We start from the raw sequence: 16763 nt of genomic DNA, 5'->3' as shown, positions 1-16763 counted from the left end.
TGGCAAGCATGGTGCGCAAGTGCCGAAGTGATTCAGAAACTGCCGTTAAAGCTATACTGTACGATGTGAGAGAGCTAGCATGATTTGAAATTAGCTTCTCTTCGGAGTTCCGTTTAACTCCTCCCCAAGATATTTCAAATTTTATATGAAATAAAGATTCTAAATAAAATAAGACTTCAAAATCGAATAAGAGCTTTATAACTAAACAAGAGATTTAAATTAAATAGGTGATTTAAATTGACCACCAGATTTAGCTTTCAGATGTGCAGAGCGAGAGGGACCCTTACGCCTCGTTTCCACATACGTACATTCTCGTATGCGATCCAACCGTCTCCGACCGAAAGTCCATTCATTCCTATGTGATTCTCCGTAATGTCCGTTTTTCCTCCGAGACTCCTCCCCTCCGTAAAATTTCTGTCCGGTATGTCCGTAATATACGTTCAAAATATTTAACTTTCGCCGTCGTTTTACGGAGATACCGTATGAACGTTTTTATGTTTTTCACAAAACTTGTAGGCTAAGTACCTTGCAGGCCAAACTCCTCAGCGATCTCTTTCCAAGCCTGTTGGTTTTGTTTTTATCTCTGTATATGTCGATCCTCATGTTCCAAAGTACCGGTCTCCTATCCGCTTATCCGGGGTCGGGTCGCGGGGGGAGCAGCTCATGCAGGGGGCCCCAGACTTCCCTTTCCCGGGCCACATTGACCAACTCTGACGGGGGGATCCCGAGGCGTTCCCAGGCCAGTGTTGAGATATAATCTCTCCAACTAGTCCTGGGTCTTCCCCGAGGTCTCCTCCCCACTGGACGTGCCTGAAACACCTCCCAAGGAAGGCGCCCAGTGGGCATCCTTACCAGATACCCGAACCACCTCAGCTGACTCCTTTCTAAGTAAAGGAGCAGCGGCTCTAATCCGAGTTAGGGAGACGCCAGCCACCCTTCTGAGAAAACTCATCTCGGCCGCTTGTACCCGCGATCTCGTCCTTTCGGTCATCACCCAGCCCTCATGACCATAGGTGAGGATAGGAACGAAGATCGACCGGTAGATCGAGAGCTTTGCCTTGCGGCTCAGCTCTCTTTTCGTCACAACGGTGCGGTAAAGCAAACGCAATACCGCCCCCGCTGCTCCGATTCTCCGGCCAATCTCACGCTCCATAGTACCCTCACTCGCAAACAAGACCCCGAGGTACTTGAACTCCTTCATGTGGGCACTCATTTCCTACCCGGAGTAAACAATCCGCTGATTTCTCCTAACATCTTTTGTCCGTAAATAAATTCATGCCCGTACGTTAAACACTAGCAACCATTCAACTCCCTCAGCTGTCGCCATCGCTGAAAAGATAATCCAATATTTATTCTTGTTTTTCCTCGAGCAGTCTCCAGCTTCTTTTTTGTTGCTGCCTTTTCAGTTTCTGTCTTTCTTTTTCTTGCCTTTTTAAAAGGATGAACCGGGACAAGTAACCGTGGCAGTGGTAACTTCAGTTGTTTCTCTTCCATTGTGTAAACGTTGTAGGCTCACTAGTCCACTGTCATGAACTACTATGACAACAACGCTTTCTTTGCCCTCCGTGAACGCGCTCAGGCCGGCTCAGGCTCGTACACAGAGGGGAGAGAACGCGCAGGCTTGTGATTGGTTCTTTAGATTCGGGTACAGTGTCTCCGATTGGTAAGCATTTTAACAGGTTTATAGCAGATACAGAATTATTATTTTTTTCGCTTCTTTTTCATTCCCCATAAGTTATTTATTGCTGTCAGGATCTAAAAACCAATTTCAACAACATATTAAAAAGTGCATATTACTGGATCCCGTACAATATGCCTTTAAGCAGTACCTCTGACAGTATGACAATGTGTGACGTCATCGCATTTTTTAACGCCTTTTTAGAACAGATACGTGACCTTAAAACCGGAACTAACCAGCGAGTGCCCATTCTCCTCATATTAGACATTCTCTGACCCTACTCGAGGTGTCCGATTGGCGGAGATCTAGATCAGCGGGAGTGGGAGTTGTCTTCAATCCACAAGCGCCAAAAAGTCACTTTCTGCCTTTTCTCGGTCAAGACGGCACCAAATTAGAATTTTATTTTATTATTCGACTACATATAGGACACAATTTCAATACATATCCATGCCTCCACCGGTGAAATGCTCCTTTAATAACAACATAAATCACAGAAGACCAGAAGAGGATATCAGTGCACGATGCGTTTCATTTTCCACAGAAGAGAAGGAAACATACATTTCCTTAGCAACATCAGTGAACACATATCTACTAAAAGTCAGTCCCACACACCCACACACACCCACCCCCCGGTATATCGGAATTCACACTTCTGCATAACCCACCCTCTCGGTATACTCTGCATCACTACTCAAAGCATTGTTGAGTCATTTTCAGATCTCTCGACCACTCTACATATCTCTACGTGTGCGGAGGACATCGCACTGCTCAGGGCCGTACGGTCTCTCGCCGGGACTTTCCGCTGGTGCTCGGGGGAGACGTGTGACATGGGGCGTAACGCAACAAGTCCCACCTTGTGACCGCAGCGCCCCGCACTGAGAGGGCCGGCAGGAAGTCGTCCTGATCAGCCAATCACATCACGTTTAGTCAACGTTTAGACCCCTCTACCAAACGCTACATACGTTTAGCAGACGTTTTTATCCAGTGCGATTTACATTAAATACATTTTTCAGAAGAAAGAGAATCAACAATATATCTCTGTGGGCACAGTAAGGATGTTCATAGAACTAAGTGCCAAGCAATAACAATCACTAGGTTAACACATTACCGAATGCAGAAAAGCTAGTGTTCATATCAATAACAACAACCAAGTTCTTTACACAACATCTAGTGAAGAAGAACGATGCAACCACTTTAAAAACAGAGATTTTCAGTAGCTAGCTGTATTAGAACTAGCACACTTAGTTATTCTCCACCTGTTTGAGGCTGAGACTCCACTATCTACCGAAAGACAAAAAAACATTGAATATCTAATAGGTTATTAGGAAATCCACAATTCTCTAAAGACAAAAAGTTTCTTTTGAGATTGCAAACGTTGAATATTGACTCGATAATACTGCAAAACAACATACTGCTAATAACGTTGTGAACAACAACAGGAACTTTCTATATTTTTCACTTTATGAAATATCTACAACTGGTTAGAAACCACCCACACTGGTTTGCAACCACCGCACCTAATGTTCTGTTTCAGTTGTTTCTCAATCCTTTGCTGAGCTGTTCCTCTGGTTCTGAGGTGTTCCTCTGGTTCTCCATCTGGTTCTGAGGTGTTCTCTGAGATGTTCCTCTGTTTCTCCTCTCTGGTTCTGAGGTGTTCTTCTGAGATGTTCCTCTGGTTCTCCTCTCTGGTTCTGGGATGTTCTTCTGAGATGTTCCTCTGGTTGTGAGGTGTTCCTCTGAGGTGTTCCTCTGGTTCTGAGATGTTCCTCTCGTGGTCCTCAGGAGAGAAGCCCCACGTGTGCCGGGTGTGCGGGAAGGCCTTCAGCCAGAGCTCCAACCTCATCACGCACGGCCGCAAGCACGCCGCCGCCGCCGAGAGGCCAGTCTCCTGCCGGCTCCGCCCCCGCGGCCACGACCGCCGCCACGCCCTGCAGCGCCAGCAGGAGGGGCCCTGTTTCTACGGCAACGCTCCCTCAGGGAGCCCCGCCCCCCCATGGAGCCACGCCCCTCCGGGGGCCCCCATCCTCGGAGCCCGCCCAGAGGGGCGTCGCTGGCCGGGGTCAGCCGAGGCGTTCTGAGACCCCGCCTCCTTTAGTTTGTTTGTTTGCCGTTTTACTCCCGATTACTTCTGTCTGGGATCATTAAAGTTGTTGGAGGATCTCAGGGTGTGTCCGTGGATTTGTGGTGTTACCAACTGCTTTTATTTAAGGTCGCTGAAGCCAATTGACTTTGAAATGACTGATGTTGTGGAGATGATGCGTTGAGACACATTAAAGCGTCGGTCTAGTCCAGAGCAACAGGGGGTCCGGTGCGTTGATGAGGGTCTGCCTGAGTCTGACGTCACCTGGTTCACACATCTAGATGGTCCATGAGCTTCACGTGAACAAGTGGAAACTGTCCTCAATCCTTAATCCTTTTCTGATTAACTGTGAAACAGCAACGTTTGTTGACTTGCTACATCCTAGTATTGCAAACCGAACATACAAAGTATACTTTTAAGGTTAAAAAAAACATATCAAACCATCTTAACAATATTAATTTGTTGTGACCTAGCTAAATCATTTTCTCTACGTTACATAAAATAAAAAAATATAAATAGTTGATGATGGTTCATTATCAATGTGCTGCCCTTTAACTGACATTAAAACGTCTCACTTGCAGTTTTGCTTTCATTTCCAAATGTTTGAACGGTTGAACTTTGAACGGGGATGAGGCAAACCTTCTCTCTCTATGTCTGTGCTCTCCATTCTCTTGGCCATGTCAGAAAGGGTCAGAAAGACTGAAACAGTGAAACAGGAGGAACACATTAACCTCAGTGTGGTTGTGTTGTGTAAGAAGATTGTTAAATCAACGCTAATTCAGGATTCAGAAAGGTTCACTGGTGTGAAATTCATTTCCACAGCTTTTTCTTTCGAGTTATTTTCTATGTTTGGATTTGTAAACAAATATTTCCTTCTCAGAGATTGTTAACTCTCTATAATGGGGGAAAATAGAAAAAAAATAGATTTATATCACAGCTTTTAAATTCTGGTGCAGAGCTTTGTTTATGTGAACACAGGTATCTGTTCAGAGCAGACAAACTGAAGGTTGGACAGGCTCTGACCCGATGGTGAGCCCAGGCCTAGCTCCTGACCTAGCTTAAAACACAGTGGGCGCTAGCCTCGGGCTAACGTTAGCTTCGGGCTAAGTTTACCCTCGGGCTAGGTGCTGTTCTGGAACATTCTTGAGTCAAATGTGTGCTCTTCTAAAGCCGTGTGGTTCAGTCATGGGAGGGTCACGCTGGGCACTGGTCTCGAACTGGTCAGGAACTGGTCGGTTCACGTGGGTACTGGTCAGGAACTGGTCAGGTCACGGTGGGTACTGGTCAGGAACTGGTCGGGTAACGATGGGTACTGCCCAGATACTGGTCGGGTCTCAGTCAGACCCTGGCCCGCTACACCGAGCTTTCTGATTGGTCCATTGGTTCAGGAGGACTCAGGTTGCCATGGTTCCCGTTCTGCTGTGGCGCTGTGGTGGACAGACAGAATCTCCTCTCCACTGGCATCTTGGTTCCTTGTATCAAACCACACATTCCCATAATATCCCTGTTAATAACCTCACGACAGAACAACTTTAAACACCATTAAATACTTGCACTTTTGATATTTTAAACCAATGATCAACCATCTACTATACTTTTATTTTGAAAGTTTATACTATTTAAATATTCATTGCTGGGGAACAGCCAATGAGCAGCCAGTACCTGTGGGTGTAGATGCAGCACAGCGCCCCCATCAGGGCCACACCCATCAGGAAGGCCGTGAACATGATGCCGATGAATGGCATCAACTCCATCACGGAGCCTAGACCACAACACACAGACAAGCTAATCAGTTAGCATATGAAGCTACCACCTCGATCACCGCGCCTAGACCACAACACACAGACAAGCTAGTCAGTTAGCATATGAAGCTACCGCCTCCATCACAGAGCCTAGACCACAACACACAGACAACCCCATCAGTAGTTAGCATCGAGCTAACATGTAGCAATCTGAATCTAAAGATTCAGATTCACTGTTGGATTAAAGTGCTTTATTCAACCAGTGTGATGTTGAGTCACCTTCTCTAGAAACGTGTTGATCTGGTGAGTAGTTTACAGCGCTTTAAGTAATTTCATATCACTAAGCAGAACATGGGTTTGTGTCTGATGCGCAACGTTTTGATCCAGATATCAGAGTAACGTGGAAGGAGATATATATATATATATATATTCCCAATTTCGTTGTATAGGTGACTTTACAATGACAATAAAGTCTATCTTTATCTTTATCTTTATCTTTATATGAAGGGTTTGTGTCTGTAAGGATGGAACTGGCAGACATAACCTCTGAGGTAGTAGACTGTAATGTCCTGCTGTAACGTCAGGACAATGGGATCAGGGGAATGTTGAGGTAGGTCACACTCACCGCGCGGGTCCGGGCCGAGCGCGCTGGGTCTGCGGGGCCGCGGGCCAGCAGAGGGCGCCAGAGGCCGGCCCGCCCCCGGGCTGAGGGACGGGGTCACCATGAGGGGCTGGGTCACCACCATGGGCCGGCTCAGGTTCCTCTCCTCACACTGGACCACACGGAGGAACAAATCAGGCTGCAACCCTTCACAGACGGGATCCCTCTGTCTGTAGTAATAATAATATTAATAATAATAATAATGCATTTGATTTATGGGCGCCTTTCTTGACACTCATGCAAATCAAACATTCATACGAGCAAGCAAGCGGAAAAAAACCATAATAAAACAAGAGAAAAGAGTGGGGCCATTCTAGTCCCAAGAATGCAACTGACTCAAAGGGAGTAGGCTTGTCTGAATAGATGAGTTGTCAGGTGAGATTTGAAAGTGATAATGGAACTGGAGTGTTGGATGTTATGAGGCAGAGAGTTCGAGAGGGGGGGGGGGGGGCTGAGCGAATGAATGCTCTTGACCCCATGGTAACCCGGCGAGCAGGAGAGGGTGAGCTCGATGGAGGATGAAGACCTGAGAGAACGGGTGGGTGTCTTGATATGGAGGAGCTCGGTAAGATACTGAGGGGCAAGATGGCGCTTGGCACTTGGTTCTATGAACGTCCTTACTGTACCAACAGCAATATGTTGTTGTTTCTCTTTCTTCTGACATATGGACTTATTGTAAGTCGCTTTGGACAAAAGCGTCTGCTAAACGCCTTAGTGTAAATGGGGTGTGGGGGGACTGTGTTGAGGTGCTTCCTCCACCTGCTGGCCTGGAGGAGCAGAGGTCAGGCGGGGGATGGGCTGCCCCTCCGGGCAGGGCGTCCTCGGCGGGTTCTCCTCACTGGAGGAGCCGGAGGAGCAGAGGAGGAGTCGGCAGTGGAGGAACTGCACGGAGGCGTTGTAGACGGGCGGCAGGACGAAGCTGAACCTCAAGGACTGCGTCTCGTCCTCCTCCTCCTCTTCCTTCTCCTCCTCGACCTCCTGCCGGACCCGAGTCTTCCTCCTCTGCTTCACTCCTCCATGTTCATTCGTCTCTACGGACGCGTCGTGGGTGGGCGTTTCTCCTCCTGGACCCTCATCACCTCCTCCTCCTCCTCCTCCTCCTCCTCCTCCTCCTCCTCCGCCTCTCATCCCGACTCCTCCTCTTGCTCGATGGTGTCCTCCACCAACTACTCCCTTCACACTGCCTCCCCCATCTCCCTCCCCACCTCCTCCTCCCTCCCCAGCTCCTACCTCACTTCCTCCTCCCTCCCCACCTCCTCCTCCCTCCCCACCTCCTCCTCCTCCCCCACCTCCTCCCTTCCCACCTCCACCTCCTCCCTTCCCACCTCCTCCTCCCCTCCCCCCACCTCCTCCCCCTCTCTCTCCCTTCCGACCTCCTCCTTCCCCAGCCCCACCTCCTCCCCCTCCCGTGCCCCCCCTCCCCCCCGGTCCTCCCCCCTGCCCTCCCCCTCTCCAGAGCTGGGTGAGGCTGAGGGAGGGCTGGGCGGGGCAGCGGTCCCTGATGAGGGGCCAGTAGGGGGCACTCTTGGGGTCCGACTCGGGGGACACCACACAGGACCGGAGCTCCAGGCTGCCGGCCAAGCGTCCCGCGGAGGAGATCTGGGGGGAGAGAGAGCGCAGGGGGCTTCAGAGGAACACCAGGAGGGCCGGGGGACCAGAGATCCACCATGGAGCTATTGAGAAGTTAATTAACAGCCTCGGTGCTAATGAGAACCTTGTCAATAGCTTCTCATTAGCTCTGAGGCTGTTAATTAATAGCTACTACAATTTATTAAAAAAAATGAATACATAAAGACGAAAAATATATGTTCTACCTAAACACACACACACACACACACACACACACACACACACACACACACACACACACACTCACACACACACACACACACACACACACACACACACACACACACACACACACACACACACACACACAAACATACAGACACTCATTGACAAACACACTCAGACAGACACACACATGCACACAAACACACACACAAAGACCCCCCCCCCCCCCACACACACACACACACACACACACACACACACACACACACACACACACACACACACACACACACACACACACACACACACACACACACAAACACACACAAACAAACATACAGACACTCATTGACAAACACACACTCAGACAGACACACACATGCACACAAACACACACACAAAGACCCCCCCCCCCCCCCCCCCCCCCCCCACACACACACACACACACACACACACACATACCTCCACGTAGACGCGGTGGTCTGCGATGACCACACAGGGGCCGGTCCGGCTCCTCTGGAAGCTCTCAGAGACGAAGAGTCTGAGGGCAAGGACTGGCCCCGCCCTCACAGGCCCCGCCCCGACATGCCCCGCCCCAACCGGCCCAGCCCTGACATGCCCCGCCCCGACATGCCCCGCCCTGACAGGCCCCGCCCCGACCGGCCCAGCCCTGACAGGCCCAGCACCGACTGGCCCATCCCCGACCGGCTCCGCCTGGAGTGTGGGGGCCAAGAGGAGGTCCCCCCCCCCAAAGCCCGGGTCCGGGGGTACCCCACCCAGAGAGGTGGTGACCTCATCGTCATCCGGAGGAGACGCACAGAAACAGCTGATCTGCAGAGGAGGAGGAGGATGGGGGGGGGGGGGGGGGGGGGGGAGGAGGATTAAATGGAAGAGGAGAAGTTAAGCACACGCAACAACCATCACTACCACTCATTCATAAAGAGTCTTCTATTGTTACTGTGGTTGTTTGTCGCACACACACACACACACACACACACACACGCACACGCACACGCACACGCACACATGCCCCTCACCTGAATGCGCAGGGGCCCGGTGGTTTGGGGGCCGTTTGTAGGGAGGGGGCGTGGCTGCTCTCTCCAGATGAACACCTGACCAGAGATGAGCAAAAAAAGGTTGTTGCCATTCAATCGCTTTTATTCAATCGCTTTCAGCGGTTTTTGCAAAAGGGTTTTCTAATCATCAGTTAGCCTTTTCAAACGATTAGCTAAACAATTTACCATTAGAGCACAGGAGTGCTGGTTCCTGGAATTGGGCCTCTGTACACCTGTACAGAGGCCTATTCTTTGAAAACAAATGCAGATGGCTAGCGTAGAAGTGTATGGGAAAGGGTCAGAGTTGTTATGACAGTGTTGTAAAATATCTACTACGAAGCTGTAGGGAGAGCTGTGTAGAGAAAAGAGTGAGCGAAAACCGAGAAAACAGCGAAGAAATGGCCGATCCTGCATAGTGGGCCTTTAACATTATTGCATAATGTATAAAAGCCTGATATTGTATTCTTAAATGTTTGTGGGTTTTAATCGCAACACACACCTCACTAAACACACACCGCCACATGTAGATATCCCATTAAAAAACAGCTCTTTCCAGCTAGAATAGTAATTTACAACATTAACAATGTCTCATTTAATGTAATCTTCATTGAAAAAACTGTGCTTATCTTTAAAATATAAAGGGACATTTTGAAGTGACCGAAATAATTTTAATGTTATTGTAATTATTGATCCATCGCTGAGTTAATTGACATTGAGGTCCAATCAAAGCTCTCCACTTCCACTGTTTCCTTTTGATAAAACAATATTAAGCCAAAGTGCTTTTCTCCAGTCCAACCGTGTCCCTCTTCATCCTCCCCCCGCTGTCTCTGACTGACCGGTTAAACCATCTTTTGTTTGGGGCAGAGCGACCCGGGTCATTGCTGCTTCAGAAGCTTAATTGGACGAAACTACCAATTAACACACACACTCCCAGCCCACCGCAGCTGCCAGCGAAACCCGAGGGCTGCTGCCATATGGAAAGCCAAGAAGCCCACAATCCGGCCCTAGAATGGCGCAGTAAAAGGGCTAAACCGGCCGGACGCCGACCGGTTTAGCCCTTTTACTGCGCCATTCTAGGGCCGGATTGTGGCCTTCTTGGCTTTCCATAACGCCTTGTGCCCACTGCATCCGTCCGTTGACTGATCCCCATTGACTTTGAATGGGGACAGACACGCAATGCATTGTGGATCCCCATGCACTCCGTTGGAGCCTTCGGCGCCCTCAAAAAGTTGAAAATGTTTCAACTTTTTTGGCAGCGACGGATCCGTCATCCAATCAGATCGCGTGTGCAAATTTAAGCACTGTGACACTACTCGGGCTCTGACGACCCTGGAGAGCTCCCCCGTCCGTCAGCCACCCCTTTCGACGTCCTTTGACGGACGGTGCAGGCACGAGGCGTAAGGGTCCCTCTCGCTCTGCACATCTGAAAGCTAAATCTGGTGGTCAATTTAAATCACCTATTTAATTTAAATCTCTTGTTTAGTTATAAAGCTCTTATTCGATTTTGAAGTCTTATTTTATTTAGAATCTTTATTTCATATAAAATTTGAAATATCTTTAATATTTAATCTAGAATAAAATTGTTGACTCTTATTTAAATGTATCACTGCGGTCATAGCATGGATTCAAATCCCAGACCACCACACTTTATATTCCAAGCAAAGCCCCCCTTAGCTTCCTGCTAGCTTCCCGCTAGCATCCCGCTAGCTTCCCGTTAGCTTCGCATTAGCCGCCCCCAGCCAACTCTCCTCACCGTGTTCTTGAACTGCACCCCCCTGGGATGGCCCTGCAGCGCACCCTCCGTCCCACAGGAAATGACCGGGTACGCCAACAGGAAGTGGCTGCTGTTGGACCGCGCCCTGCACTCTGGGTCCCGCAGCGTCACGGCAACCACCGGCTCCAACAGACCCTGAGCAAACCGGTTCAGATCCTGTTTGAAAACAGCGAGTTCATTACCTACGATAAATATCTAGATATATATGTATGTACGTATGTATGTATGTATGTATATATTGTAGAATGTTGGTGTATTTTAGTGGCCCTCCTCATCCTCATCACTGCCTATCTAAGTTCATGTTGGTTCCTTCTTGACACAACTGCTCAGCTTTAGAACATTTTGTTTGTTTTGTTTTATTTTTGAACAAAGGTTCAATCATTCATTCATTCACACAAGGTTTATTGAGAACTATGATGACTGATTACTGATTACTGATATAACCATTTTCGAATCAAGCGATTTATTTTTGTATGATCATTTTTCATTGTTTATCGAATCATTTTGATTATTATTAATGTTGGAGGCTGTGACAATGCCTCCCCCATGACTGATACTGCACTTTTTCTTTGTTTCATGTTTCATCGTACCTGGGAGATCCAGGAGACACGGACACTTGATGAGTCCTTGAACTGAACTGTGTCTGTGTTTGTCCTGACGCCCTACTACGAACTTCCATCCTCATCCCCCATCACACCTGCGGTGGCCATCAACTGGAAAATAACTCTGTTGCAACTGCTACTCAAAACCAACTGAGTCATGCAGTATTGTCTGTGATGTTGTTCTGCCAAGCAGAGGGAGGTGTCTCGACAGTTGACTTTCTTGATTCTTTAAAAATGTTTTAATCATGAGTAACCTAATGAGTTTGTTATTTTCTTTATTATAGTGGCCTACACCTTGTTTACTTGTGTATGATTTGAATTTACTTGTCTATTGCCTTTTATGCTTTCTTTCATTGATTTAGTTAATTATTAATGGGTCACCAGAAAATACACTGAATTCTCTTTTTGTGGGTGATCTTTAAACTATGTTTAGTATGATCAAGAGGGAGGAATGTAGAATGTTGGTGTATTTTAGTGTCTCTCTCATCCTTCACATTTCTAGTCTAGGAACAGGCCAGGGCCTCTCATACTGTGATACAAGGTGTTATCCCCAACATTCTGCCATTGTTATGTTTCAACAAGGTTGAACCTGGTCCTCCGGGACATGGCCAGGGCCAGATACCTTATCAAGGCTGAGAGTGCGTCTGTTCACGTGTTATTCATGTATCCCCTTTTTGTATAATACTCGCCCCAACCCTTTGGTTCGAGGAGTAGAGGGTTTCGACAGCCGAGGAACAAGTCATCGACCACCGGGTCCACTATAGATTATTCAACCTAAGTCTGTATCTCGCTGTACATCCTGGAATAAACCATCTATTCAACCCTCTAATCCAACCTGTCAAGCTGCTTTGTTTTCGACTTCAAGAATTACTACTACGACTGAAAATACACAACGCAGAGTCTGTCCGAACAGTTTAGAAATAAGCTGAAATCTAACATATATATATATATATATATATATATATATATATATATATAGATAGATAGATAGATAGATAGATAGATAGATAGATAGATAGATAGATATATAGATGTAGATAATAAGGTACATCATGTTTTGCTCAAACTATAACATTTATTCAGAGCAAAGCAAGTTGAGTTAAGAATGTTGTGATATTTCCATGCTGATAACAAAATAGATGTGTGTATACGTGTGAGTGTGTGTGTGTGAGTGTGTGTGTGTGTGTGTGCGTGTGCATTATGGGGACCATCAGAATATTGGTGAGTGTTTGTGTGCATGTGTGTGTGGGTACAATGTGAAGACCTGTAGGATGTGTATGTCCAGCAAGACATTGAGCCGTCCGTCATCACAGCGAACGCTAAGTAGCTCCGCCCTCCTGTCTCCTCCCCCAGCGTTGCCTAGCAGCCAATCTCTCAGAAGGCCCTGAGCTGGCCAGCCGGCCCGACCCCCGGCCCCGCCCCCTGCAGGCTCCGCCTCTAGGGGGACAGAGGGGAGGGGCAACGTGATTCAAAGACGGCCACTCATAGCGCTCTACGTCATTCAAAAATAATGAAAAAGGAGCAATGTAAAATAGAAAAAATAAAGACAAAGAGGAAAGAAATTTAACAAAGTAAAGAGCAAGACGGCAGTATGAACCAAGTATATGGCCACACACATCCTACAGGTGTTCACATTGTACACACACACACACACACACACACACACACACACACACACACACACACACACACACACACACACACACACACACACACACACACACACACACACTCACTGACACTCCGATTCACAAGCACTCCGACACAAACACACTTCTGACAAATGTACTTGTTGCTTTGGATAAAAGCGTCTTCTAAAGGCCCTCAATGTAAATGTAAGTATATTCTTCTTTGCTAACGTTTCATATCGGGAGTGTTTGAAAGATGATGAAGACAAGGGTTGAGGACGACGATGACGATCATGAAGATGAAGAACCTCTCTCTCCTCACCTGTCCCACCCCCGGCCAGGTGGACCACAAACCGATTGGCCAGGGGGGCCTCGGTGTATGATGTCACCACGGTAAAGCCCCTCTGATTCGCCCACTCCAGCATGTCAGGCACAGCAGAGACGTCAGGGGTCACCACGCTGGAGAAGGAGAGGTAAGGCTGGGGCGGGTAGGGTGGAGAGACACCGGTGGAGGACTAGAGAGAGAGAGAGAGAGAGAGAGAGAGAGAGAGAGAGAGAGAGAGAGAGAGAGAGAGAGCAGAGAGAGAGAGAGAGAGAGAGAGAGAGAGAGAGAGAGAGAGAGAGAGAGAGAGAGAGAGAGAGAGCAGAGAGAGAGAGAGAGAGAGAGAGAGAGAGAGAGAGAGAGAGAGAGAGAGAGAGAGAGAGAGAGAGAGAGAGAGAGAGAGGTCGAGAGAGAGAGAGAGAGAGAGAGAGAGAGAGAGAGAAGGCGATGAGAAACTGATGACTGTTATGAAAGTGAGCTTCTTAGTAGTCGTTATGATGTGACTGTTTGTGTGATTCCTATAACTGTGTTCAATTCCCAATTAGATATCGGATATTAATTATTTATATGACTCAGTGTTGACCTTAATACTTGAAATAAGCTTTGTAGACCAAAAAAGTGGGTAACAAACAAGGAATGACAGATAAACACCAAACAGAACCTCCACTGCGGACATCAAAACAGGGACTCCTCACGTAAACAGAGACGTCGCCATGGAGACCGGGAGCCAGCACCCCCCAGTGCACCGGGACCAGGCTGCTCACGACCAGGACCACCCGGTGAGCACCGGACCGGGCCACCGGCGGCAGCAGAGAGACCACCACCTCCACCTGCAGAGACCTGAGGAGAGAGAGAGACCCTCATCCAAACCTTTTTATTCCACCTTTAACTTAATACCTAAACCAAACTGGTGATGCATCATGGGAATCACTATTAATGTGCAATGTCGTTGTATCATTTCCTAACCCTTATTTATTAGGGTCTGAGCCGGTTGTCCATCCATCTGTCTGTCTGTCTGCCTGTCTGTCTGTCTGCCTGTCTGTCTGTCTGTCTGTCTGTCTGTCTGTCTGTCTGTCTGTCTGTCTGTCTGTCCGTCCGTCCGTCTGTCTGTCTGTCTATCTGTCTGTCTGTCTGCCTGTCTGCCTGTCTGTCTGTCAAGCTGTATTGGCATGAGAAACAAACGTTGCCATTGTCAAAGCAGGTGAACAATTAAGAGGTCAAAGTATCAAACGTTAAATACAAAATAAAGATCCATGTCTCTCACCCACAGAGGGCTGATCCGGCTGAGACCAGTCTGATCAGGTGCACCTCCTCTTCCCCGCTCCGGTTCCCCGTGGGGGGAAGGCAGCCTCGCACCTCCTGCTGCTGGAGGTCAGAGGTCAGGTAGTGGGGTGACAGGAAGAGGGGCTGCAGGGAGCACGCCTGATTGGCCGAGGGATCTGGAGGGCACCAAGTGGTAGGACTTTTGTCTTTAAGAAGGTTGTTGCACGTTATCCTGCTGTTGGTGGGACCAGAAGCTAAGAACTTGTGTGTTTAGCTTTGTAGTTTTAAGTAAATTTGAACTTGTTAGTAAGAAGTTGTTGAAGCTAGTTTCGGTCACCAGGTGTGAACAACTGTATGGTGGAGCTAAGGCGGCCTGAGCTTCGTTGTGCACTTAGCGGAAAGTCACCCTTCAGGTTCAGGTCCCCAGGCCCCCGGCGCGGACTCACCCTCCCCCAGCCGGGTGTAGACACGGTCGGCGTGGGCGGCGTGAGTCATGGAGGTCAGGCCGCCCGCGTGCTGCTGAGCCCAGCGCAGCAGGGCGCGGGGGGGGAAGGGGGGTGGGGGGCGGAGCCTCTGCAGCCGGAACGCCATGGCGGGCGAGGACACCACCGTGGAGTTAGGGGACACCTTGGGGGGTCAAAGGTCAGCTTTACAGCAGGCAAGAGTCCTCTCAATCCTCTCAGGCTCCGTCGACCAATGAGGACGAGGAGGATGGAGATGAAGAGGAGGAGCAACGATCAACAGAACTGACAGAGGAGGAAATGAGCGAGGAAGCTGATGATGATGAAGATGATGATGAGGATGAAGATTGTGAAGCTGATGTTGAGGATGAAGGTGGTGAAGATGATGGTTAGGATGAAGATGGTGAAGATGATGATGAGGGTGAAGATGGTGAAGATGATGATGAGGATGAAGGTGGTGAAGATGATGATGAGGATGAAGATGGATAAGATGATGATGAAGATGTCGATGTGAAAATGATGAAGATGATGATGATGGTGAAGATGATGATGAAGATGGTGAAGATGCTGATGATATACAGACACTGGTGAAGATGATGGTGAATACATGAAGGTGATATGGAGACATGATGAAGATGAAGGTGTAGAAGAAAAAAAGATTAAGGAGTTAAATACGTGAGGAAGATTATATGTTTAGGGCGATGACGAAGATGAAGATGAGGGGATGACGAAGGAGGTGATGTCATACAAACACACACAGACACCTGCGCACACAGGCACACACACACATATGCACGCACGCACGCATGCAAACACATGCTCACACGCAGGCACACACACACACACACACACACACAGACACACACACACCTGTACCAGCACAGAGAGCTGTGTGGCCAGCCCCTCGGCCTCCAGCATCCAATCGAGGGCCTGCTCCGAGATGAGTAGCAGGATGATCCTCCTATCAGGAGCCGGGGGCCGAGTCAGAGGCCTCAGGACCACGGTCACCTGAACAGGTAGACGGAGAGAAGGTAGGGCCGGCTGGACAGCAAATAGAAGGTTGAATCTATGGTCATGTGACGCAGGTGAGTTGAATTTGAAACTATTATGCTATGATGTTAAAGACCCAGATTGTATATTAACGAAGTCTCAAGTGTTGAGGTTATTGATTGATTTATGAATTGTATTTTTCTTGGTTACCGTGCGGCCGTGGGTGGGCCGGCCCACCGCGACCAGGTGCGTCTCCTGGCCCCCCCTTTCCTGGGCGGCGCACCCTGGCCCGGCCTGGAAGGTCTCCAGCTGACCGCGGACGGGGTGCAGTGCCCCCGCTGGCGACAGGCGGCACTGCAGCACCTCACCGCGGACTGCACAACACAACACAGTAAAACAGACGAGAGAGTACCGGATAAACAAGTTGATATCACAGGTCACGTGTAATGGGTTATTTTAACGTTGTGTGAGCACAAGGCCTGACATAGCCTTCTTCATCATATTCATCAAATAACTAACACTATTAAGTCGTTAGGAGCCAAAATATAAACCACAACTGAATTTTATTCCAGACACTGCCACAGGTGACAAACCAGTCTATAATCGAACCCTACCTGCCACACTCCTCCAGATCAGGATCCACATCACCGCCAACCGGAGAGCCGCCGGTAACGGGGCCATGGCTGCTGCACCGGAAAGATTTGAACAACACT

The 16763-nt window shown here is 48.6% G+C and overlaps 2 protein-coding genes across 2 annotated transcripts in view; one reads left to right on the top strand and one right to left on the bottom strand.

The window, feature by feature from the left end:
* LOC115529154 (zinc finger protein 221) overlaps positions 1-4279 on the top strand; it is a 28111-nt gene extending 23832 nt beyond the window's left edge. Inside the window, exon 6 of the mRNA XM_030337689.1 lies at positions 3461-4279. Coding sequence (XP_030193549.1) covers positions 3461-3756 — 296 coding nt within the window. The 3' untranslated portion in view covers positions 3757-4279. The remainder of the gene's footprint in view (positions 1-3460) is intronic.
* Positions 4280-5111: 832 nt separating this feature from the next.
* engl (endoglin, like) lies at positions 5112-16731 on the bottom strand. The gene is made up of 16 exons (XM_030374643.1): positions 16665-16731; positions 16261-16424; positions 15931-16170; positions 15046-15226; positions 14601-14853; positions 14032-14176; positions 13304-13529; positions 12651-12823; positions 10764-10940; positions 8993-9067; positions 8418-8786; positions 7599-7760; positions 6921-7256; positions 6126-6273; positions 5421-5520; positions 5112-5262 (listed from the first exon to the last, which is right to left on the bottom strand). Exons 1-16 carry the CDS (start codon positions 16729-16731, stop codon positions 5112-5114), a joined length of 2967 nt encoding a protein of 988 aa, XP_030230503.1.
* Between the last annotated feature and the right edge of the window lie 32 nt (positions 16732-16763).

Source organism: Gadus morhua, chromosome 2 (genome assembly GCF_902167405.1).
Source record: "Gadus morhua chromosome 2, gadMor3.0, whole genome shotgun sequence".
In the NCBI taxonomy this organism is placed as follows: domain Eukaryota; kingdom Metazoa; phylum Chordata; class Actinopteri; order Gadiformes; family Gadidae; genus Gadus; species Gadus morhua.
This window is presented reverse-complemented; position numbering and strand designations above follow the sequence as displayed.